Source organism: Falco cherrug, chromosome 2, assembly GCF_023634085.1.
Source record: "Falco cherrug isolate bFalChe1 chromosome 2, bFalChe1.pri, whole genome shotgun sequence".
Classification (NCBI taxonomy): domain Eukaryota; kingdom Metazoa; phylum Chordata; class Aves; order Falconiformes; family Falconidae; genus Falco; species Falco cherrug.
This window is the reverse complement of record NC_073698.1, coordinates 118,942,442-118,967,938: the sequence shown is the minus strand read 5'-3', so window position 1 is coordinate 118,967,938 and position 25,497 is coordinate 118,942,442. Positions and strand designations below refer to the sequence as shown.

Here is a 25,497-nt window from a genome sequence, read left to right as displayed (position 1 = left end):
ACAGGGATGTTTTACATCTCTTCCTTTTTATAAAGGCATTAGTGGAGGGGATTAATAAAGCTGAAGGTAGGCAGCTACAATCTAAGCTCATTAATTACTCTTGGTGCTCTTTATAGTAAATGGCATGTGTAAGCTACAAGTTATCGTATCAAAGTGAATGTTGAGAAACATTTCTTATGCTAATTATAATGGCAGTAATTCGGGGATAGAAATCTGTGTTACAGACATCTAAAGTCAGATAAGACCAGCCTGGTCCCTCTGTGAAAGGCAGCTTTATGTCCATTTAAAGACAGCACACAGATACAGATATGTGCTTAATTTTCTTGACTCTACAGCCGTCAAGTCCTATAATGAAAGTTTTGCTCTTTTACAACTAGGAGGTGACTCAAAGCACAGCACATGACTCATACAGGGAAACATTTATCTCACTGCTGGCCAGGTTTTGCTGAGAGTGTCAGAGTTCTGGGAAATCACTGAGTCAACAAGGAAAACCTTGAGGGCCTTATTGCTTCAGCAGGTACTGAGCTGTGCCCCAGACGGCCAGGGAGCACCACAGCCTGGCCGCTGAACGGCTCGGCAGCAAAACACACTAACGAAGCCAAGGCAGAAAGCACTGATGAGCACAGCTTGCCCAGAGATCTCTGTAATCCAGACATCTGCAGGACATTAGAAGGTAGCGTCTGAAAGGGCCAAAACATTCATGTTAATTGAAACAATTAACATTTTTATTCTTCTATCTACCCAAGGGTGGGCCTTGGACTTCCCCTTCCTTACCCTTTAGCCTCCCAACAAACAATGACATGGTTCTTGGGTTGATAGTGTTGCAACGCTGACTAAGTCAAGGCCAGGGTTTTCTGAAGGACTGCACGCACACGTTGCTGAACATCTGCCCAGCATTGCGTAATTTTAAGAGCGTAACTCCTCAGACTAGCATTTGTGCTGGGTGGGAGGGAGAGGCAAAGGACATCCTCCTCCTCCCATCTAATTGCTTTCCATTTTCCCTGTTCATCCCTTCCACCTGCAAGCTCCCCTCCCTTTCTAGTCAGACTTCCCGTAACGCCGCGGCTGCCGCTCACGCAGCCGGTGCCCGCAGTCGGCAGGTTGCTCACCGCAGCGCGTGGCTACAACTGCGCAAATTCACTGAGTGCCTCCAGACAGCACAGGCTGGAGCGGCACTGAGGCAGTCCTGCCGATTTTGCCCGTGATTCTCCCTGGGAGGCAGCCATCCCAGAGGATATGAAGGCAGCTCTCTAGGCCTACTTGTGTCCATGCTGCAAAGCCCTCGGGCTGCTGCAACCGTGGTCGTGCCAGTCAGTTGTGTTACAGCTATGGGGTACGTGGGGGGGCTTATGTGTGCGCCAGCAGAGACTGACCTGGCAGGAAAATTTGAACTAAAAAATGGCACTAAGAAAAACTACCCCCTGGCAAATAGTCAGAGGTGTCATGGCTTCTGGTACGGATGGTACGTGAACTACCTGAGGGGCATTTGACTGGCTTGGGCCTTGAGAACACTTCTGGTCTTTTGAGACCGTCCCCTTAAGAAACATGCCACTTCCTGCACAGTACCTTATATTTTCCATTTCTTCCTCCTTTTCTGTCAGTTTCCTTTCAAAGTCGGCTTTAAGCTGAGAAAGTTCAAGCTGGAAACGGAGGGTCTTACTTTCTTCATGCTCCAAAGCTCCCTGAAATAGAAAACACTAAGAGCTTGCGGGCCAGGAGTTATTTCCCCCCCCCCAGATCACAAACTGCTGCACAGAGATGATCCGCTCGCACCTCCCGTCCCCAACAGCAATATTCCCTCCCTCCCTCTCTCTCCAAGCAAGGACACGAGCAGCTTACATTGCAAAACAAGGCATTTATTTGCCTTCTAATGCAACTTGGCAGTTGGAAAACTGAGCAGCAAGCTCCTCAGAGGAGAAATGGTCAGAGAGTCCAGGGGTTAAAAAAAAAAATTATCAAAACCTTAGGCCCTGCCTGCATGGTTCTGATATCAATGGACATCCCGCGCTGCGCACCCCTGTACAGATACCTCCAGCAATTCACGGGCTTGTAAGGGATACACAGAAGCTAAAACAAGAGAGTTGTTGGGAGGGTGAAGGGGTCCAAACATCTCTCAGCTCACAAAGATCTTCCCAAACCATGAAGTGTTGAAAGCCTCCCAATTATACAATCTTATTAGGCAATATGACTTCAAGGGCAGAAATAGGAGACATCGGCTCTACATGACAGAATGCAAAAATACTCTGTCTGCTCTTTCCAATTAGCATGAAGACAAGCCTATGAAACAAGGGAGTTCTGTCTTTATTCCTACACTCCTCTCAGATATGGAAGTCAAGAACTAAGCTGACGACAGTCCATGGTGAAATCACAGGGCCTCTGACTTCCAGGTCTTGCCAGAACCAGGCTCAGTAGCATTCCATCTCCTTGCTGCTCACATCCAACAGGGAAGGAAAGCACAGAACCGAACATCATGTATTTCGGAAGTGCTGCCTGAAGGGTAGAGTTGCACAGGCTTAGCTGTGCCTCCCTTGAGAGATGATGGAAACAGGGTGGAGGTTCTGAAGGCAGAGCTGTACAAAATCCTTGCTAACCTCCAGCCATCAAGCAGCAGCTACAGGTCAGTCGAAGGCATGCACCATGCCAAGGAGCCACAATGGATTAATGGGAGCAGTACACAGAAGTACCATGCCACCACTGGTGACTGCCAGAGCCCCAAATTCACAGGGAAGGGAGAAAATCGGCATTAAACCATTTCTTCCACAATTAAGATATATCACCACTTTACTTTCATCAGTTCCTCATACCACTGAGCTCTAGGAAGCCATTCCACACAGTCCAGGAAAGTAAAGTGTGCCCCTTAGATCCCTCAACCGATATAATCTTTCTAGCCAGAGAAGTTTATTGGCAGAGCATATAATCACTCTCCACATCTCAGAGCTGCGGAAGAAAGGCATGCGCTTTCCTCTGCTCTGCTCACGCCACCTGTTTGTTTGGCTGTGAAATCCCTGCAAAGTATAAAGCGTCCTGTAACAGACAAAAGAAGTAGCACAGCATTTAAGGTATTAACGGGTCCTTCTCACTGGGTGATGTTCATTTCAGCAGATATTATTTAGGGTACAATTCAAAAGAAATGCAGCCTTCACTAAAAGTCCCTTGCTGTGTGCTGTATGGCTTCCAGCCAGCAACACCAACAGCCCTTCTCAGCTTTGCAGTGCACTAAACTTTAAAAAAAACAACCTGACAACCGAGCCCTTTAAGTGAATAACCAAGATTTCCAGTTGGCTGGTTCCATGTTGCGGCTTGTTGCTAGAAACTGGGATGAGGCATCTCTCCCGGGTACCTGCATACTCATCACTGTAGAAATTAATGTGGTGATGCTAAATGTCTTTACCAAATTCCTATTGGGAGCCCAAAATTTTCCAAACGGCCTGTTTCCATTTGGTTTCTGAGACTGCTACCATTTTTTTTTTTAAAGCACGCTGCAGTACCCAACACAGTATCCGAGGCCATACAAAACTTAAAGTCATCAGGAGGGTTTTTTTTCTTATTCTCAAAAATAGGAAATGGTGAATTTCCTGGTGGAAACTGAACGCTGGAAATATCTGATAAAACAGTCTAAGACCATAGATCTCAGCAATTCCAGTTTCCTGAAGGACTGAAATATTCTGTGCTGAAGTGAGCGTGGATTTTCAGGAGGTGGGCAGAAGATCTGAGCCTCCTGAAAAGGAAACACTCCCCCAACAACAAAACCCAAAAAACTACAAGGCACATCCTTTGGAAGGGCCTCCTCCACTGAGGATCTTAGAGTCGACTTCTCCAAAAGTCATCGCTCTGGAGAACACTGGCTAGCGAGGCCGGAGGAGCTGGGTGCGGGGAGGTCGTACCTGCTACCAACTGACATGTTGGCTGTGTTGCCGAGAGGATGAAAAAGGAAGGAAAATCCTGACAAAGACACCCTTTCCTCTTCCTTTGAGCTTGCTTTCCTTACCTCCGCTTCTTCCAGGGCCAGCTGAACTTCTGACTTCTCTTGTTCAACCTGTTTCTTGATTTTTTCTATCTCATGGAGGCTCTTGCTTCCTTCACTGATCTGGTTGGTCAGGTCAGAAATCTCCTCTGAAACAAAAAAGGATGGATGGATTTAGCGATTGGAGCATCCTGAACCTGCTGCGGTGTGTGGAGCGTGAATACAGGACGGGTGCCTCTGCCTCCTGCCTCAAGGGCTCGTCTGCACACAAGCGCTGCCTGACTTGCAATTACAGCAACATTTTTACCCAACCAACTTGAAGGTACAGACTTTGTTGTAAATGTTTTTTGAAGTGGTTACAGTGGTTTAGTTTTTATCTGTGATCTGCAGGCTAGCAACACTGTGCTCTGCCTCAGGGGCTGTGCCGGCTTCATCCTCCGCACCTCTGTCATCCTTTTTCTTCCTCCTCCAAGACTGGCCACGCCGATTGTCTATGTGCAAACCCTTCATTGCCAGCATCAGTCAGTGTCTCCAAACACATTGGAAAGCTAGTCTCAAGGATGAGATAAACACCTTTCCCCACCGCTGCTATGGGACACCTGCATCCCTCCAGCCGCCCACTGGTGTTGGTCTCGCACTGGACACGGGGCTTGAACAAAACCTACCTTGGAGGTTCTTGTTTTCCCTTTTCAGGGTCTCCAGATGGTCCAGCGTCTCCTCGTAGGCATTCTTCAGCTTGAACAGCTCAGTGCTGAGGCCACGGGCTTCCTTCTGGGAAGCCTCCAGCTCAGCCTGTGACTCTTCATACTTCTGCTTCCAGTCACTGATGATCTTGTCAAACCCGCGCTGCTTCTTGTCCAAGGAGGCAGCTGCCGAGTTGGCCTTCTCCAGGTCAATCATCATGTCTTCCAGCTCATTCTGCAGCCTGTGCTTTGTCTTTTCCAGAGAAGAGCACTTGGCATTAGCCGCTTCGATTGCTTCCTCAGCTTCTTGTAGGCGAGCGGCAAGCTTCTTCCTATCAGGTTGGAAGAGACAGTGAAATGACTGATAACATTGCCATGTTACCCAGAAAAACTGACACCAAAGCAGTATCTCAATAAATCAATTTTGGAAAGGAAAATTGGAGGGGCAAGGGAAAGAGAGGGAGAAATCAAGCCTCTAGAGAGAAGGGTCTATGACAGGCAAAAAAACAGCTTGAATTATGAATGCTGACATGTGGCAGATAATTTTGTGCATGTGTGCGTGAGTGTGAATATTTGAAATTGAACTTTTGAACTCTCCAGCAGCAGCTTGCCACTTGTTAGCTGTAACCAGTATGGGCTGGTTTTAAGTTTTGATAAGACCTGGTCTAAATGCAAGTGTCATGTTCTGCAATTAAGAGATATGAGACAGAACCACCAATCAGGAGGCTGGCCATACCCTAGGCTTTTGTTCATAGACTGTTTAGACTGGGAAAACAGGAGGCTGGGAGTCATGGCAAAGAGAGATCCTGGAAAGGAAGGAGGTCCTGGAAAGAAGAATGTGAAGATACTAGGCAGAGAAAATATAACGGAGGTGGGTGAGGATGATGCAGATCAGATGTGTGGAGGCTGATGCAGGAGGTGCTCAGAGACCTTGTTCCATCATGTCCAAGACTGGGAGTGACTGCACAGCACAAGCCAACACAACTTTCTGCCCTGCCTTCCCAGGGCAGCTGTCACCTCCCCGCTGCGAAGGGAAGTCAGGACCGAGGGAACACAGCACTGGGCTGGGGCAAAGCAAGTGAGCGTGACAGATAACCAAGTAGGGTAACCTAATCTAGTTAGTTCTTAACTAAACCCCAGTACCTACACCCACTGCCCCATGGACAAGGACTCAGCAGAATCCTTGACCTGCTCAAGCAATGAAATGAGCAGGACAGCCACAGATGACAGCAATGAGCCAGAGGGATGTTCCCAGCCAGGTTCCCTTAGTGCTACAACAAGTCCTGGGAGCACAGTCCTGCCAGCCAAGGGCACGATGAAGCCCAAGTAACTCACTCACTTGGCATCTTCCAGCTCCTCGGTTCTCTGAATGGCATCAGTCTCATACTTTGTTCTCCACTGTGCCACTTCGGCGTTTCCCTTGGAGAGAGCCCGCTGCAGCTCTGCCTTGGCTTCCTGCTCCTCCTCATACTGCTCCCGCAAGAGATCACAGTCATGCCTGGCCGCTTGCAGGGCATGAGCCAGGGCGTTTTTGGACTGCAGGGATAGGAAGGTCACAGCATTGCAGAGTTACCTACAGCAAAACCAAACTAACAGCCCCTAGGAATTCCAATGGAGGCTTAAGCCTTTTACTCATTTTTTGCCTCTGAGCTTGACAGTCCAGGTCAAGTGAGGTAAGGAGTATTTGAAGTCATCCCTAACTGGTGACACACTGAGAGGCTATCAAGACCTTTGGAGAAGCATCCAGCCTTTTAAAATGCAGGATGTGAAATTTTGGCTATCCTACTGGGTAGGTTTTATTTAACAATTATGAATGACGATTATTTTCCCGAACTCTTCTCTTGTGACTTGCCTCAGTCAAGGGTTGGAACTTATATCAGTACAATTACCAGCAAGCATTCTCACTCTTACGTCTCATTTTAGCTTTTATCCAGGCTACAAACGAACATAAACAGTTTTCCTTATTCCATTTCAGTGAGTGGGACACAGTCAAAGCATTACCTTGGTTTCCTCTTCCAGCTGTCTCTTAAGTTCTTCAATCTGTTGTGTAAATGATGTTTTCCCACGGGACAGCTGACTTATCAGTGACTCCTTCTCTTCGAGTTGTCTTATAAATTCACCTGCCACAGGATTTAACAAAAAAAAACAACCCCTGTAAGATGACGAAATGGCAAAGTCCCAGCCAAAATCAAAGTCCCACCTGACCCATTCTGCTGAGGAAAAGAGCTATCAGTGCTGACCTTTTGCAAAGCTTTGTCCAATGTTGTAACCATCAGATGCTTCACCAGGATCATTTTCCTTAGGTTTTTTGGTTGGTTGGTTTGGGATTTTTTTTTTCATGGCGTTTGATTGGGGGGTTTTTTGTGTGGGGGGGTTTTGTTGGTTTTTTTTTTTTTTTTCATACTGCAAATACCTTGATTCATTAATTTTAGTTCAGCTCGTGGATCAGACTAGACTGATGCTTACTTTCACAGGCAGTTGTGGCTGGGTTTGTTTAGACTTTTTTTCACTACTTTACATTTTTTTTCCACAGACTTCTTTTCAGAAGATTGCAAAGCACCCTGAGAACTTCACAACCACCAGCGTATGGAGCAGAGGGAAACATAAGGAAAACGTAATTTATCACAAGGGCATTGCTGCGGGGTGGAAACAACAGCCTTATAGAGAACACAGAACTCACTAGAAAACACACAGGACATGAAAAATATGTCTTTGTAAACACACAGAACAGTGGTATCTGATGAGGATGCAGAGATTGAATAGTACTGGTCTGGCTAAAAAGGAAGAGAGCACTTAGAGGAGATGTGGTGTTCTGGGTTGGATGTGAGCATCTTCTAGAATGCAAACGCCCAAGGTCATGCTGAGGCAGACGGTATTTACACAGACAGTATTCCAGCTCCTTCGTCTTCCCTCTGACACTGCAAGATAAGTGCACATGCCCTTGTTCCTGAAGCTGGGTACCTAGCCAACACATCCATTTCCGCTCATGAGATGGTATCACAGTGTGCTGGTAAATATGGTTATAGCGAGTTTTTTGAAATCTGGTCCACGGCAAGGTCCCCCCACCAAGGCTATAAAGATATTGAAGACAGGCACAAAGCTACTGCCCCATTCAGCAGTCCTAATCCAGCCACCTCCAGAGCAGCTGCCGTTGCACAATACACCACACGGACGCAGTGGTGACACACACATGGTGAATTACTGGGACACGGTCAGTCCGGGCAGAACACGCACATACCGTTCTCACTCTGGAGCTTTGTCTTCTGGGTAGTGAGGTCATTCATGAGGCGAGTCATTTCGTCCAGTTTCGTTTTTGTCTCATTCAGATGGTCTTCGTAAGTGCGACAGAGTTTCTCTGCGTTGGCCTAATGGGAATCAGGAGAAAAGGCAAAGCAAGCCGTAGCCCCCAGGCAGCCGTTTGGAAGCTCCAGCCATCCAAACGTACCTGGTTTTTTGTTTATCTTTCAGAGAAATGGCAGAAAGCAAAGGCACAAGTACCACAGCAGCAGGGCAGGGAACAGGAGCCCTGTATCTGCATCCCCAGGCCAGGGGGCTCCCCGTCAGACCACCTTCCCCAGCTGTTTTCCCTGAACTGCGTTCTGCATGGCAGCACGTGTGTAAAAAGGCTCTGCCAGAACTGCAGAAGCAATCACATGCCTAAGAAGTTCAGGCATCTCCTCCTCATAACTGATAGATGGGAAAATCACCTCCAATGAAAATTGCTCTACTGATTCTGCTTTAATTGCCACTTATCATAAATTGAGTTTGACGGCAGTTTTCTAACTCTCAGAATACTGAAATTTCTTCTCTTTGCTTGCACTGAAAGAACTCTTTAGAGTGCTCTGAAAGCTACCGAGACTATCTACCCAGGAAACAAACCCCCCAGTTCAGCCATAGGAAGTAAAAATACAGTTGGTGGTCGTGCAAGCGTTTGCTTTGCACTTCTTGCTAATGTGGGTCAAAACTGTGAAGCAAGGGCAGGGGCTGAGAGGACTCTGCTTAGGGTGGGAGATACCCTGCCTTGGACAGCATCGCCCCAGTCATCACCAGCCTGGGCGAGCGTGATTTAAGGGACACAGTTTTTGCTCTGAGATGTATGCATAAACAATATGCCTGGGACTGGTGTTTTAGACTATGTGTCTTAGACAGGGCATCTTAATTGCTGTCCCATCTCCAGGTAAGAAGGGTTACACCACCAGCAGGGGAAGCGGGGGACACTGTGCACCTAGGCACCCTCTGACCTTCTAAAACACTCCAGCCCCACCGGGTGTCCTGGGAGACCTTCACCCAGCCTTAGCTACTCATGACCTCTGGGGATTTGGGAAGCCTCAGGACACTTACTTTTCCCTTGACCATCTGCTCCATGTTGGATGACAGATCATCCACTTCCATCTTCAGCTCACTTTTCTCCTTTTCCAGTTTCTGCTTGACCCGCTGCAGGTTGTCCAGCTGCTCCCCCATCTCCGCCACACTGTCTGCGTGCTTCTTCCTCAGCGTGGCGGCTGTGGCTTCGTAGTGCAGCGTGGCCTCCTCGAGGTCCCGCCGCAGCTTCAGGAACTCTGCCTCACGTTTCTTGTTCATCTCCAGCTGGGCAGCCGTGGCACCCCCAGCCTCCTCAAGCCGCTCGCTCAGCTCCTCCAGCTCTCGGGCCAGATCTGATCTCTGCTTTTCCACCTTGGCTCGAGCAGCTCTTTCTGCTTCCAGCTCCTCTTCCAGTTCTTCTATACGAGCCTACCAAAGAGACACAAGCACCTTTGGCTCACCTTCATGAGGATTCCCATCACAAGACCATGAAGCACTTTACGAATTGTTAAACCCTCTTCCAGCCTGCACTTTACAACACAGGTAGAAGCACAGCAATTAAAGGACTTGCCCATTTGTGTCAGTAAATCAGATCTTGAGGTAGAGTATGGATGATGAGTCACATTTTTCTCACAGTAGATTGCTCTACAAGCTCTAGTTCAAGACAGTTAGGTCAAATGTGTTGACCTTATACCAACGTATTTGACATTCGGCCGAAGTCCATGAGAGAGGTTACTTGACAGCAGGAGTGGCAGCATCAAATTGTCATTGAAAGGGACAATTTGTTCCCATTTTTAGAGCTCTGTGACTGAAGTAACTTCCCTCTAGGAGCGTTAAGGCAGGGTTTCAAATACAGCAGTGCGTAGCATTGCACAAATATTCGTTGGGACCAGTCTTTTTTATGAAACAGTTATTTTGACAAATCTATGCTCCACATCCAGGTTACGCAAACATTCTTTATTTACAAAAAAGCAGAACTGGTATTTTGGATCAAGACATCTTGTTTGAGCTGTGCTGACTTTCTTTGGCCTTTTCATTTCTGTTGAAAACTTCCCATGCATTTGAGCCCACCCTTCCCCTAGATTTCAAATCCATGCTTATCACTGCTGAACTCCTCCCCAGCATCCACCCACAGCTCCACGCTTTGGAACAATATTATTTGCTTGAATAAAAAAAAAAGTATTTTGCTTAAAGCAAAACACCAGAGCCTGAAATCACCAGCATTCTGTGGTCATATGTCCTGCTGCTGGGAAGGAAACACTATAAGAGCGAGCATCCTGAGGGGAAAAGGGATCAGTCTGGGAAGCTACAGAGTTGCAATGCTTCGGGTCTCAAAGCAGAGCTGAAAACTCTCTGCAAAGCCCTTCAGCGAGGCACAAAGAAAAAATCCTAAAATGCATGAGAAAGAAGCAAGCTGACCTGAAGCTCCTTGATCTTCTTCTGCAGCTGCATCACTACAGCTTGTTCATCTTCTATCTTGGAATTCAGCTGGCTCATTTCAAATTCTTTCCTGCCACGGAAAGGAGAATCCTACTGTGACCATTTTGCCTGTAGCTTCAAGTTTGACTTTTGTAATTTAAAAAGAATTGTTCAATAAAACTTCTAATGTATTGAAAAATGAAAGCAATCCTCATGTATTGTGAATTGCATGAAAACGCATCTCCTCCTGAGCAGCAGTTTCCAAGTCAAGACTCTGCATGCATTTGTGCAATAGTATTTCTGGTTCTTCATGTCATACAAAAGTGACATTCTTTTCAGACTCAAAGGAAAAACATATTTCAGAGTCAGATCTTTCAACAATACCATCATAGCTAGTTAGGATGAACAACTTTTTAGAGACTTCCTCCAGCTTTCTCCTCTAAGTAACAAAAAACACAAAAAACTTTTTTTTTTTAAAAATGCTGGCAACTATAATGAATTCTAATGTTCTACTGTGCACAAGGAAGAGTGATTTTCCCTCCCTCCTTGGCTATACACTGTCTCGCCATGGAATTTTCTTTTAGCTGCCATCAAAGCAGGATGACACACTTGAAGGCACCAAAATAACACAGATAACTGTGCCGCTTTACTTTGTACAACAGAATCACTCTTACTTTTTTAGCTTTTCTTCCATCTGCAGCTTATCGTTCTCCAAGTCCATTACACTTTCCTGGGTCAGCTTCAAATCCCCTTCCAGTTTGCGTTTTGCCCTTTCTAGATCCATCCTCACTTTCTTCTCTTGTTCAAGTGAGCCCTCGAGCTTTAGGAGCAAAGTTACTTATTAAATACATTGAACACAGATGGTTTGCAACAGCCAGATGTACGCTGAGCCCAGTTTTGTGCTGAGCTCTAGCACGTTGCAAACCAGAAGTACGTAAGTACAAGCATCCTGTTACATGTTTGGTTTTCTCACAGCCAGTGGGCATACGGGCTAAAGAAATGTAACATAAGGGTTTGTCCATGCTTTACATTTGTGCAAGCATTGCAGTTCTCTTATTAGCAAAATTCTGTTTGACTTCATGCCAGATAAATGGCAAAAGCAAACGGAGTGGATTCTCCCTCGTTATCGCACTCCTTTCAAAGGCTGAACTGCACAGATGAGTTTTTATAGCGTTCCTGATTATACCTTTTACAGACAGTACAAGGACTCCATTTCTAAACCCTCGACCGTTTCTAAAAGGACGGGAATACATTTCAAGGTTTTGCAACATTTCAGACTCATTTCAGGCTCTAAGTGGTGGACAAACAAGCCTGGGGGACATGAAGGCAGAGCCAGCTTACATCATCCACTTGCTGTTCCAGTTTCACTTTAGCTTTGCTCAGTGTGTTGACCTTGTCCTCCTCTGCTTGCAGGTCATCCAGAACCTGCTGATGAGCTTCCTGCAAGGACTTTTTCTCCTTGGTAAGCTTGCTGATATTCTCATCAAGAGTCGCCATTTCTTCTGTCAGATTTTTGACCTGTGTGAGAGAGGGAGAGGTATTTCTAAGACTCTGAAGAAAGGGAGCATCATCACCTGGCCCAAACAACCATACTGAACTGGTACACAGGAGGGCAGTGGAAGGGAAGGGACCTCTCTGACCCCCAGCCCCTTGTGGCTTTTTGAGTGAAATTGCCATCAAGGGAGCCAACGTGTGCCAGTTCTCACTGTGGGTTTACTACTTTCAAATATACTAAATTCTTTTCAGCGTCACTCTCATGGTAGACTCGAGCTTCTGATTCTGGCAGGAGACCAGCCTTACATCTATGGGTTTTAAGATGAAAAGCTGGAGGAACTCATGGTTACGGCAAAAACCTCTTTACTTAAAAATGCCTGAACTAGACATAATTCTTTAGCTGAACTGTAGCAAAACTCGGTTCAGAAAAAGGGAAACTTAGGCTCAGAGTTAACACTTTTTCCCTCGCAAGGTCAAATAACTGTATGTACAGATCCTTCAGCACGGCCTGAGTAACAGACAGTGTGAAGCCATCAGAAGACCAGCAGCTCCTGTCACAAAGGTAACCCATGCCCAACCTCTTTTGAAGACACATCAAAGTCCTAAAGGTACCTTGTTCTCAGTAGCATGCTTCTCTTTCTCTACTTTTGCAAGCGTTATTTCAAGATCATCAATATCCTTCTTGAGCTCAGAGCACTCATCTTCCAGTTTTCTCTTCTTTGAAGTCAGCTCAGAGTTCATTTCTTCCTCGTCCTCAACCCGCTCCGTCAGTTCTTTGACTTTGGCCTCCAGCTGAATCTTTGATTTAATCAACAAGTCGCATCGTTCCTCAGCATCTGCCAGAGTGTCTTGCTCCTGGTGGGGCACAAGGAGAGGACAGCAATGACTGCCTGGCCTTTTTTCTTCCTCACTTGTCACCGACCCTGGAGGTGGCCACGGGGCCTGATCCAAAGCTGCAGAGCAGCGTAAGGAAAATTTCCTACTCCTGATTTCGGAAGACGAGACCAACAGGTAATTAACGGAGCAGGATGAGACAGTGAGGAGCGTGGCTGATCACACATAAGACTACTCCCATATCGAACTGCCAGGGACATTGCCTCGGGCAGAACCTACTAAGAATTGCACTGCTGGCCCACCTGGTTATATGCTAGAACATGAGAATTTCTGTCTGTTCTGATTTTTAGCAAGACTCTGACAAGGCCGAGAGCTTATTTTAGTTGAATTGCACTAACACTCTGGCCTGTAAGGCTTTGAGCTTCAAAGAACATCTAATGAATATATGAATATATGTGTTTACTCACAGCCTGGAGCTGAAGAAGCAAATCATTTTTTTCCTGAACTAAAGAGACTTGCTTTTCTTCAAGTTCCTTTCTTCTGGCTTCAGATTTTTCCAAGGCCTCCTTCAGTTTCAAGAACTCTTCCTTCATATTGGCCATCTCCTTTTCAGTTTCTGCAGACTTCAGAAGAGGTTTGATCTTAAAGAACAGCTTCATCCAGGGCCAGTTCTTCACAGCCATGAAAGCGCGGATGTTCCACTGAATTACAAGAAGAGCGTCCCTGGTTTAAGAAGGAAACAAACAAGATTCCCTAAAGCTTAGCCTGAATTGAGAAAGTGAGATTTTTTTTTTCATTCTCAGTCAGTTTTACAGGTTTGGTCTCAGTAATGTTAGGAACTTGTACTAGGTCCCAAGATATACAAGAAAGTTCCTTCATATCTCTTGGGTTTCAGGGACACAAAAAATTTCCAAATCTGATTTTTACCAGAGCTGCAGGAAACTAATATACAGTTGCTACTGTTTTCATCATACATCCACCTTAAACCTTTAATTTAGAGTTACCTATAGCCTTAAGGACTGTAAGAATGGCTCTATTCAACACATAATGAAATGGTAACGGCTATTATCTGCTCAGAGTTAAGGATGTGCCTTCATACCTGCGTTCCACAATCTTCTGAAACTCAATCCGCATCAGTCTGCCACGTGCTCTTGCCTGGATCATTGTTAAGATTTTCGCAAGTCTCTCATCCCTCATTTCTTCTAGATGACCCAAGAGACCAGCCTTGAAGAAGACCTGGTACATGCACAGATGTCATTTCACCATAACAAATGATTTTATTCCAGAGTCACATAGACCTTACTGAAATGGTTTGGAAAGGTATTTTCATAGACACATTATAAAGTAAAAGAGTATGGAGGGACAAATACTGCTTGCATCAGTTCCGAAGTTGTTTTAAAACCGGGTCTCATCTCCCTGGGTTTGAAGAGACCAAACTATTTTGTTGCCACAGTACTTTTCAGCTGTGGCAGGGTTCAGAGCAGGTCAGCCGAACCACAGCTCCCTGCTCCCAGAGATCCCTGCTAATGCAATCGTGTCGTAATTGCACATGGCCTCATTTCAAAAGCTGCAGCTGATCTTGTGGTCCGCCTATGTTTGAGTGTACCTGTACTATATTAAATAAGCTACTGTTGTACTGCGGGGTATGGAGCATCAGCTGCTGCTGTGGCTACTTGTGGTGTTGCTGTGATAAAAGCTTTGTGGGAGCTGGAGCCGGAGAGAGAAAATTCCTCTGGCACAGCTTAAAAATTAATATTGCTCTGCTGCTATATTACTGGTTCCTTGTATTATTAACCCTTCATTAATTGCCTCCACCAGAAATGGCATAATGTCCTATTCTGCAAGTTAGATACTAGATCCATCAGTTTTCTTTTTACATAAGCACAGTGGTCTTTTCGGGTTACCTTGGTGTGTCCGAAACGATATTGGTTATGGTCAACATCTAAAGATGCCAGCAGTTTTTCAGCAGCTTTTCTGCTATCCACAAACTTATCCTCTGGGATCGCGCCTGGATTCAGAATGCGGTACCTGTTAATAACAGATGAGCATTGAGTAAAACTGGCCTAGATTCTGCTTTTCCCCCTCCCCTCCCCCTCCCCCAAAACAAACCAAAAATAAAAATAAAATAAAAAAGTCACCTAGGGTGATTTCCTACTTTGCGTCTACAGAGACACAATAAGAGCAGAATTCTGCCTCCATGTTCAGGGAAACTGAATGGGGAATAAACTTGAATGGAATAAAATACCTCGAATAAAAACTGAGAGGGCATGCTTAGCTTATTTTGACTGATGCATTAGGACAGGAGACAACGCAGCTCTGCATTACCTTTGTTTAAAGTCAGCATAAAGCACCCTGTTTGGGAAACCCTTACGGCAAATGCGGATGCCTTCCAGGACACCATTACAGCGGAGCTGGTGCAGGACAAGGAAAGCATCCATTTCACCTACAGGGGAAAAACGAGGCTAAATTAAATGAAGCTTCTCCACAGGGCTTAAACGCCATTTCACCGAGGGGACTGCAAAATATGAGTCATCTCCTGATGGAGCAACACCACCGGATAAGGTGAACAACACAGACAGTATTAAAGTACGATCTGGTGACTTGGAAGTAAGTATTGGAATGACATAGTTCAAATATACTAAAATTTTAAGACCGTTGTGTTTTCCATACCTGGAGTTTTTGATTCATTGGGGATAATGCATCGTACAAAGTGAGGGGCTGTAGATTTTAGGTTAGTCATCAGCTTATTTAAATTTTCCTAGAACAGACATATTAAAAACACAGTTAGCTTTAGTGGTCTACTGGAATTCCAGTCACTTATTTCTTTGGTTTGTTGGTTGTTAAGATTATTAAGGTCATCTTTTTAAATAGTCTCCAAAAAAATCATAAGCTTACCAAAATTATTACAGAGAAATGTGTTCAAATAAACCAAAGTACAAATTTACCTTATTATAGGAATCCACATGGGTTTTATGAAAGGTCTTAAGAAGGCACATATTTTGCTTACAACCCCTGAAGTGTCAGAAACAAGATGAACAGCGAGCGAGATGCAGCATCACCCTGCGGAGCATGTCCGGAAAGCCAACTGCATTTTGCCTCGTCACATCCCCACTCAGTGAGGACAGCTCTCGCCCGACCCACCTGTTCCTCATGAAAGCTAGGGTTTTATCCTCCTGGCCAAACATATTCCCTTTATTGATCTTAACCAGACATCTCCCCGGCAGGCAGCAGGCTAGCTTGAAGAAGCCAATCAGTCAGTGCCTACCAGTGATCACCAAGCTCTGCGGGAAGAGTTTTGTCTAGTAAGCAGAAAAGGGAGACCATCAGAGGTGGAATATAATGCCATCAGCTCAACTGTTCAAACTGAAAATGTCTCGTACGCCAGCCAGGATGGTAAATGAGACACCGTGAGCTGGGTACTTGGCAGCTCCTTGTGGGCTGGCATTAGATGAAATTACTGTCTGAGGGGTCCTTCAGCTATCTTTACACTTCTTCAGCTAGTAAGACACAGGTCTCCATTCCCCTTGATTTCCCTTCATGAGGAGCACTTCCAAACAGGATAGAATGACCTGACTAGTGGGAGGTGACCAATTCCTTCCCCTGCATTACAGCTTCCTCAGTGTTACCCATATGAAATGATGCTCATGGCAAATTTACGGGCCCCATTTTTCCCCAGGCATGATCCTAACAACAGCTTCCACCAGGAGCACACACCATTAGCAGGGAATTACTTAGGGGAAAAGAAGCTATCTGCCACTCCGTTCAACTTTGTTTTCCATGACTGCTCTAACCCTACGATCCACTTACAAACAGGAATCTCATAGGGACTCGCAGATTGCTTGTAATCAGTTCCTGTTCCAAAGACATGCACGAAGCTATAAGCCACGGAATAAGTAATAAACATTGTTCATGACATTTTATGATACTTTCTCAAATAGAATAAATATCACTAATCTCCTGAATGCTTCAAGAAGATAAGATGTACTGGCCCCTCCCACATGCAGTTTTAAGAACAGCGCATTCAAGGTCGATAGCCCAGGCTCAAATCAAATTCTCTTGTTGGATTTCCATTTTTTTGTGTTCATGACAATCCTTAACATTCCACCTCAATTTATTAACTCAAACTGTCAGATGGGGAGAAAGTACACAAACCTTGTGCAATGAGGACACCGTTTGAAAAGAGGCCCCTTTCTTGCGTTTCTTTTCTCCACCCTGGTCAGCTAAGGTAAAATAAATAAATAAATAAATAAATAAAAATCACAATGTGTATCTCAGTAGCAGGTGCAGGCAGGGCACGGGAGATAGACAACCTGTTCTGATAGTACAACTCCCTTTGAATGAAAGGCAAAGTCATAGCTAATGACTCGATGGCTCAGATTGCTCAAGTATTAAGCAAAACATTCAGAATATCAGCTGTGATGTATCACACGTTTGCAGCTCAGTGCAGCAGACAAGTTTGATTTTTGTCAAAGGCCACTGGAAGCTTTCTGAATGGCATTTGCTTTTCAGACCTATGCAGCATCACTTGTTATGCAGAAAGTCCGTAAACACGAGTAAGGCAGACAGAGTTCTCTGTAGTTCCTTAAAAAGCCTATAGGGTGAGACGATGTCGAAAAAGCTAAAGAAAATTAATGCTTATAGAAAATTCATACTGTACATTGTACTGTAAAGACACTGATTCTCACGTCTGCTATGCATATGTGCAAATATTTGTCTAGAATAGAGGGAAATCAATATTTATAACTTTATCTATAGCAAGCTTTGCACTGCCTGAATTTTGCTTAAAGCTTCAGAGTCAAAATCACTCAGACCCTCCAAAGGAATGCTAGTTTCTGATGTGACCTTCTTCAAGTTTCACAAGAGCCAAACACGACCCAAAAATGTACAGCAGTTGCTGCAGCTTTCTAAACACTGGACCATTAGATCATTCCCAGGAGGTCTGGCATTCTGTCACCTGTCAACAATAGTCAACATAAAAAGGTGAAGCGAAGAGTGCAATGTGCTTGATGGATTTATCCACAACCTTGCCCCCTTCTGCAAGTGACGCTGCCGAGACTGGAGGAGGCTGAGCTGGACAGGCTGTTCTTGTCTCCTGACACTGAAGAAAAGCAAGGTAGTATTCAGACAGACAGGAATGTCTGCAGGCAAATAGGCAGTTAGTAACTTGCAAGAATTTGCTAGAGGCAAGATTTTGGTTATTTACATTCATCTCCGTCTCTTATTCACATTATGAAGTCTGCAGCCTGCTTGCCTCCTCAAAGCACCTCATGATTCATGACGACAACATCTATGGAGACGGGGTTGCTAATAAATAGGCTGTAAGTGATTTCAACTTCAGGACTGAAGAGCTACGTCTTTGTAATGAATGCCAGTCTTATTTACTCAAGATCAATTTTCTGGATGCTTTCTACTTGTCTTCTCACAAATAAAACAGTTCTGTGTGAATTAGTCTTGTCAAACAAACAAACAAAAACCCAGCAGTGAGCAATAAAGAAGATGCATTGGCAAAACCTACTTTGGCCAATGGTGTTCAGGTACCTTCAGCGTCTGCTTGCCACTTACACAATAAAATATTCCAAACCTCTCTCTTAAACATTGTATTTCTTATTTAATTCAAGGTGGCTAGCAATAAGGACTACGGCGTGGGAAACAAGAGCTGTGTTTGTTCGTAGGTATTTATGTACAAAATTTTTTTGTGCAATACTTGTCTGCATATCTGAACGCTCACACGCTCAAACTCCCACCGGAGCGTTCACAACACACAGCTTTCCTTGCCAAAATTGCTCAGAGGTATTACACATTCAAGCTAGCTGAGCTAATGGCCTCCTTGGTGTAACTGGCAAACTCCTACAGATGCTGTACGCATCTAAATAATTAGTCCATGCCTCATTTAGCATTAAGTCAATTGCTGCAGAGAGAATTGGTTTCTCTCTGCAATTCATTGCCAAGCACACATCCCAGAAACGGAGGAAAACCCACGGAAGCTGATGCTGCTTACCGCTGTCAGCGCCGACATAGCTTTCAAACAAGCTTGCCAGGAGCTTGTTAGATGATTTTTGGAAAATACCTACTACGGTTTCATTAAGCGGGTCTTTGTTCTTCTCAAGCCACCCAATGATGTTATAGGGAACCTGCAGCAAGGGTTTAGAAAACAAACCAGAGGTTGCAAATGTTCCTCTTCAGAGCAGCTAGTAGTTCTTTAGACTTTGCCTTGGAACCAGTGGACCTTCTGCAAAGTGCTGTGCTCTAAGTGGTAACAGCCACCTGGTTTTTCAGCTCTCCCCCTCCAGTTCTCTGCTCCCTAGGTCCTGAGCCTCTCTTCCTAATAATTACCATCCAAATCCTGCACAGCCCTTCCAGACGGTCCAGTCCCTACACCTTCCCAGGGACTCTCCATGCGGTTGGCCATAGACATACCAGGTCATCACTGCCCCAGGAACCCTACTAATAACTGCTGAAGTATAAGATGCACAAGTAATAATTTCACAACAGCATGCTACACTGAAATAATTAAGGTTTTCTGACAGAAACTTATTAATTAAAAATCTAACTCCAGGACTTCGCCACAGCTCTGTTTAGTGGAAAAATATGTTCTATTATTAGTACCTCAAGGGGATAGAAATTCTAATTTTCTTTGCTGAATGCATTAACAACTACAGCTAAAGACCAAGATGGGCATGACTTCTCTTAATGAATACAAAATTAGCTTAATGTTCAATTATAATCTGAAATTAACAGCATCAGGTAAGCTCCAGCTCTGCTGTGCTGAGGCTTCATATCAACTCTAGTCTGATAAAAAATTTCCTGTGTCCCTCTCAAATTCTGTCTGGCTGTCTGGCCTGCAAACTGGGTGGCCAAGCTCTGGAACTGGGCAAGTTTTGGCTCAGGCATCACAGTATTGGATTGTATTCCCGCTCACCCCATCAGCAGCAGACCTGGTGACTAAACCTTCAGAGCAGAATTAACCACATTTGCTTTTGCTACTTTGATGCGCTGGTCCTAATGCGACTAAAAAGTGAACATCAAAGTTTTGGTTGTTGGTTTTTGTTTTGGTTTTTTTTTAACCCTCCCTGAATTTAGGCAGAAATTACTCTGTTCATTTGTACAGGGAACCAAGGTGGAAAGTTAGATGCTGCTGCTGTTTAAATACTAATCCTAACCTGATTACAAGAAAAGTGATAAAGGCAAGGCAAGGCATGTTTTTGGCAAAAGCGCTATCAGCCTTCCTCAGCTTGTTTCGTTTTATTTGTGTATCCAAGGACCAGGAGTCCTGGAGTCTGGTGGTGCCTCACTGTGTTGCACTACTTGTGCAGAGAGAGTTGAGGCTTTTACTCCTGACCGTTCCTTTCGTCGCCTCCTCATCCTTCCCACCCTCCCTCATTGTGCGCTATGGGCCAAACCCCACTTGGAAGACCCCGATACAAAGTCAGCCTGCAGCAGGGGAACTTACTGCACCGGCATAATGAAGAAGTTCAAAGTGAGCTTCGTATTTCCTTTTCTTATCAGGCCTGGGCTTCTGTAGGTTAGGTGACTTGCCGAGATGATTGTCATAGAGTTTGGCTTTGAATGTCATATCTGTAGCTTTCGGGAACATACACTCCTCTTCAAGGATCGACAGGATTCCCAGTGGCTGTGGATTTAAGGACATCTTCATTGGAACATGCTTAGGCTGCCTGCTTTCGGTAGCTGTGCAGCTTTTAAGTCTGGCCTGATGGAATTTTAAGCCTGCAAAATATCTTTTTTTGATATTTTGAAGGAGGAAGCCTTGGACTATTCTGTTAAATAGTAGCCACACCTTTGGCTATTCAGTATGTCACTTCTGCCTTAGGAGGCTTTATGATGACTTCCAGGAAGGGTCTGATTTCCCTTTCAGGGCAGCTGGACCAACTCACATTTTATCATTCATGTTTCAGGAACAGATGAACTAGCTTCCTAGCACTGGACGGGTTGTTTGAGGGACTAAGTTCATGTGCAGATAACCTACCCCTGGGGAGGAAAGTGATCAAGTAGAAGAGCACTCAATAATCAGCCTTTCCACTCCAGCTAAGGCAGGACTTAAAATTTCATTTTTCCTCACAGATCAGCAGGGTTAGATGCCATGCCATACGTAAGACGTGGCAGAAAGAGCGATACAGCAAGGGACAGCTGTCCCCAGCAGGACCACATTATACTCGCAAAAAAGGAAAAGGAAAGGCATCTCCCATGCTGGGGAAGCGGCGAGAGGGAAGCAATAGTTCCAGGCAAAGCACAAAGGGCTTGCACATCAATATAATGTCACGAGCAGGAGTTTCATGGGGCACGTACTGACACATAGCATTTGCCCTGAGAAGCTGACAAATGAAGTTTGATGTTAAGCGTATGGGGAATAAAGTAAATGGAAGGGCAGTAGGGACAGAGAAAGACAAAAGCAAACCCTAAGATTACACAGCCATACGGACTAACAGGTACAGTTTGTGGTTACTGCTGGCTCCGTAACGCAAACTTACAGAGGCGAAGCCAAGTCACCACCGATACCCATCGCCCTTTGATACTGCATTGCACATAGAAAGGCAGGAACCGCCCTGCTGTCTGCTCTACTCTGCCCACTGAGCCCTGAGGACACCTCCAAGGGAGCATCATGAGTAAAACCAATTCAGCAGATACACCTCAGAGCTGCCGTACACACCTTCTCGATCAGATCAATGCAGGCCTGCAGGTCCATGCCAAAGTCAATGAACACCCAGTCAATGCCTTCCTTCTTATACTCTTCTTGCTCCAGGACAAACATGTGATGGTTGAAAAACTGTTGCAGTTTCTCATTAGTGTAATTGATACAGAGTTGCTCAAAGCTGTTAAACTGCAGGAGGAGATAAAAAAAGAAGCGTTGCACCACAGTTAACGATGGTAAGGGCTTGGTGGAATAGCAAGAAGGAAACTGTTTATAGCTAAAACCTTCTACACAGTGGCGGGTTGGGAGACTACTGGGCATAACACCCAAGGCATAGGAGGGGGGAGTTCAGTGGCAGGCTGCTGGCTGCCTCATGCCCAGATTTGTTCAGGTCTGTCAGGATGCCCTTCCCTTCGGCAGCATGCCACAGCAGTCCTGCGGAGCAGAGCCAACGCACCCTGCTCTGCTGCGTACGGACAGCAACACAGAGCAGCAGCATTAAACATCTTCAGGGACAGATTCTGAGAAACAGAAGTTGTGACATGCTTTATGCACATACACTTCTTTACAGTGATGATCGAATCACAGAGCAGCCCAGGTTGGAAGGGACCTTGAAAGATCACCTGGTCCAACGTTTTGTGGGAGAGGGAGCCTAGATGAGACTGCCTAGCACCCTGTCCAGTCACAGCGTGAAACCCCCAGTGATGGGGACTCTACAAACTCCCTGGGGAGGCTGTTCTAGTGATGGAATGTCCTCACTGTAAAAATTTTTTTACTTATATTGAGAGGAAGATGTATCTCTTATCTTATACCGAGACGAAGACATATCCTATATGAAGAGGAAGAAATATCTTACCCTATACAAGATGCTTTCTCTCAAAGAGAAAGATTGGGAACAATACATTCTTCTAAAACACAGCCCAAAGCATGCAAGGTGTTGTCTTTGCTAAAGGTTGTCACCCTCTTCCTCCCCAGGAACTATCAGCATGTTCAGCTGTGCTAAATGATGAGTGTTTTCTACATCTATTAATGGAAAACCCTTGTAAACTCATATACACGATTTGCTTTACAACTTTCTCAGCTCACAGCCTTCTGTTCTTTTAGAAAACAGGAATAACCACCCAGGGGCTTGGTGTCTGTTATGTCCTTCCGCCTTACACATTAATACTCACATCAAAGATTTCAAACCCGGCGATATCCAGGACTCCAATGAAGAACTGTCTCGGCAGCTTAGTGTCCAAGGTCTTGTTGATACGGACCACCAGCCATTTGAACATCCGATCGTACACTGCCTTAGATAAGGCTCCCACAGCATACAAAACCTAAAACACATGTTTCACAACACCACTCTGTGAACACAGGGATTTCAGTGCCTGCTTCAATCCCTGCTTATGGTTTAAATGAAATGTCATGGTGGTTCTTATGACCACCAAGGCATACTTAACACAACACATAGCTTCTCCCATCACCTGTGCTGGCTTTTTGTCGAACCATTGTTATGTATATGTATGTATACTAATACATACAAAAAGTGCTAGTAAAGTACCTCTTGGGAAATAGCCGGAGAGCAAGTTGCGAATATTTTAATGCCTTACACATTGCCGTGGAAGTTAGGTACCAGAAAGCTCACCGGCTGGATGCCAGCCATGATGCCCAGAGCTACTGCCAGAATAGGGGAGGTCTGTGTGCTCAAGTTGCTCATTGCCATTTGCTTCTACTTGTTGAGGGATGCTGTGGCATAAGCAGGCGATAAGAAGAGTCCATCAGAAGTCTCTTTTTAGCCCAGGTGCAACCACACCAACAGGATAGACTTCTCCCCAGCAGTTTTCTAGTTTCTGAGCCTGTACCACAGCCTGTCTTCAAACAACAAATTCATGTTAACCAAAATGCTGCAGCATCTTCTACAACACTGTCACAGCTGCAGCGGTGCTAACCCTAGGACTTCTGTTCCCTGAATTAGGAGGTACCTCTAAGTGGGTATTACCTTTAGCTGATTGAGGTCACACAGAGCTTAAAATTACATGAATAATGAATGAGTGATGAGTGAACAAACAATCCATGGCTCAACTCTTCTCGGTAACTGTTCTCATCCAGAATTAGATTTCAATCCCCATGTGGTTTTCCTGCACCTGATTTCTTTGAGTGGCTGCTACTAACACATCAGAAAAACAATCCTATCGAAGGCCAGACACTATGCTTTTGGCAATCTGCCGGTTTCCCTCACTTTCACTGTCTCTTCCCCCAAGTTTGGGCATGTAAAATGAGAACAGGTACTAGAGGTATGAGTTAATATTTCTAGCAGCTGCCTGTCTCCCTGAGATGTTACAGGTGAATCCTCAAGGCTTGCAGGACAGTTATCCAAAGACCCCAAAAGCTTCTCCTTACCTGTTCAACACTTTGACCTTTGGTCACATACTCGTTGCCAACTTTCACTCTTGGGTGCAATAAACCCTTAATTAAATCGGAGGAGTTGATTCCCATTAGGTAGGCAGCTTTATCGGCACCTGATCAAGAGAACCGAGGTTTCAGCTGGTTTAAACTTCCACATGGAAGCATGCCTGGCCAAGAAAAAACATTAAGTACATCCACTTCCAAAGAGAAACTGAATAAAGACCTTGGGGTTTTAATGACGTGTGTTAGGTGTGCCTGTGCTTTTTTTCTTTTTTTTTTTTTTTTTTTTGTGGTAGAGAAGGCCATCTAGCTGCCTTAGACCCCAACCACTGCAAGAACCTTGAGAAACGCTTCAGGCACAGGGAAAAGGACATATCTCCACACTGGTTATAGATTTCAGGTGCAAGAGGAAGTAAAGAAGCAAGACATGATGACATGTAAGAGACAAAAAGCTAAGACAACAGGTTTTTACAACCATTTTGTTCAAATGGGCACAAAACCAGAATTACATTGGGTTACTCTGACTGTTTCTATTCACCTTCTACTAAATCAGGTTACCCACCGCTGAGTAAGCCACTGCTACAAATAAAGCACAGCACTCTTGGCTGAGCAGGACCTACACGGTGCAAGATGAAAGCAAACAGCCTGCTTCTGCTGCAATGCAATGCATGGTACGTGCTGGACTTCTGAAGGGAAGGAGTAATTTTAGGTGTTACTCTTACTTTCAGTGCCATCAGCCTCTGCCTGCTCTTCTCTGGGCCTTTGTTTGAACTTCATGTTCCCAAAGTGCATGATGGCACCTGTGAGCTTGTAGGAGCCAGACTTCTCATCGGGCACAAACCCCAGGATGTCCATGGCTTGCTGTGAAGAGAAGTGCAGGTGTTTTGTCACTTCCCTATTCAAAAGCAACAGCATTTTGCAGCCTCGCGATCTACCTTTGCCGGGCAGACATTACCAACCTGCCAAGGGGCGTTACCACACAAGGCAGCCGCTGGAACACCCTGAAGGCCAGCAGTGGCTGGGGAGCAGGAGGAGACCTCCCTTCACCTAGCATTTTATACATCTAATTATAAGAATGTTGTGCCCGTGGGCATTACATGGAGCAAGGCCAGATTCAAGAGTATAATAGTTTATCAGGCCTCGTGCTTCGCAGTATGAACACATGCAATTAAGACCCATTTCTGCTTTCACTTTAGTCCAATAGTTTCAGTGTCAGAAGACAGGCTTCTGCCACCACTTTTCCTCCCCCCATGCACCTCATCTATGAGGCACAAAGCGAAATCAATACAGGCTTACATCCGTTGCCAGCAGTTCTTCTCCATCATCCAAGTTGTCCACTGTAACTACTCCTTGTGAGCAGAAGTGGTAGTCGTATGGGTTGGTAGATACCAGTAGCATATCTGTAAAAGAACAGCCAAGGTCAAAACTACCCTCCATTCAGGAAATCCCCCAAAAATGGAGATGGAAAAAGCAACTCTGACATACATTTGTCTCTGCACAACTCCGTATAAAGTTGTTTTCTGTGTTGTTTGTGGTTTGTTTTGTTGTTTTGTTTTGTTTTGTTTTACAACTGCAGGGCAGCAACCAACTCTCTTCTTCTACTATTCCAGAAGACCAAGATTTAGAGAAAGCATGAATAAAAGGAATATGGGAATACTGCATGCACATCCATGCACATCTGTTAAGCCTGTTTTGCAACATACTGAGTTCGTCATTTCCCATCTAGCCCTACTCTCTGCCTTGCATGCCTGTAGGGGTAAAAG

General features: G+C 45.1%; 1 protein-coding gene across 2 annotated transcripts in view; it reads right to left on the bottom strand.

Annotated features, from left to right (window-relative positions):
- Positions 1-25,497, bottom strand: part of MYH15 (myosin heavy chain 15) — a 69,069-nt gene that overhangs the window by 8,321 nt on the left and 35,251 nt on the right. For both annotated transcript variants that reach the window (XM_055701392.1, XM_005440526.4), the window contains exons 15-38: positions 25,031-25,134; positions 24,457-24,595; positions 23,729-23,847; positions 22,516-22,665; positions 21,362-21,532; positions 20,147-20,326; positions 18,695-18,827; positions 16,849-16,916; positions 15,367-15,454; positions 15,022-15,139; positions 14,601-14,724; positions 13,796-13,932; positions 13,164-13,419; positions 12,475-12,717; positions 11,710-11,886; positions 11,043-11,188; positions 10,369-10,459; positions 8,989-9,378; positions 7,886-8,012; positions 6,649-6,767; positions 5,987-6,183; positions 4,630-4,979; positions 3,989-4,113; positions 1,567-1,682 (exon numbers count right to left, since the gene is read on the bottom strand). In XM_055701392.1, the coding sequence (XP_055557367.1) occupies positions 1,567-1,682; positions 3,989-4,113; positions 4,630-4,979; positions 5,987-6,183; positions 6,649-6,767; positions 7,886-8,012; positions 8,989-9,378; positions 10,369-10,459; positions 11,043-11,188; positions 11,710-11,886; positions 12,475-12,717; positions 13,164-13,419; positions 13,796-13,932; positions 14,601-14,724; positions 15,022-15,139; positions 15,367-15,454; positions 16,849-16,916; positions 18,695-18,827; positions 20,147-20,326; positions 21,362-21,532; positions 22,516-22,665; positions 23,729-23,847; positions 24,457-24,595; positions 25,031-25,134 (3,868 nt within the window). The remainder of the gene's footprint in view (positions 1-1,566; positions 1,683-3,988; positions 4,114-4,629; positions 4,980-5,986; positions 6,184-6,648; positions 6,768-7,885; positions 8,013-8,988; positions 9,379-10,368; positions 10,460-11,042; positions 11,189-11,709; positions 11,887-12,474; positions 12,718-13,163; positions 13,420-13,795; positions 13,933-14,600; positions 14,725-15,021; positions 15,140-15,366; positions 15,455-16,848; positions 16,917-18,694; positions 18,828-20,146; positions 20,327-21,361; positions 21,533-22,515; positions 22,666-23,728; positions 23,848-24,456; positions 24,596-25,030; positions 25,135-25,497) is intronic.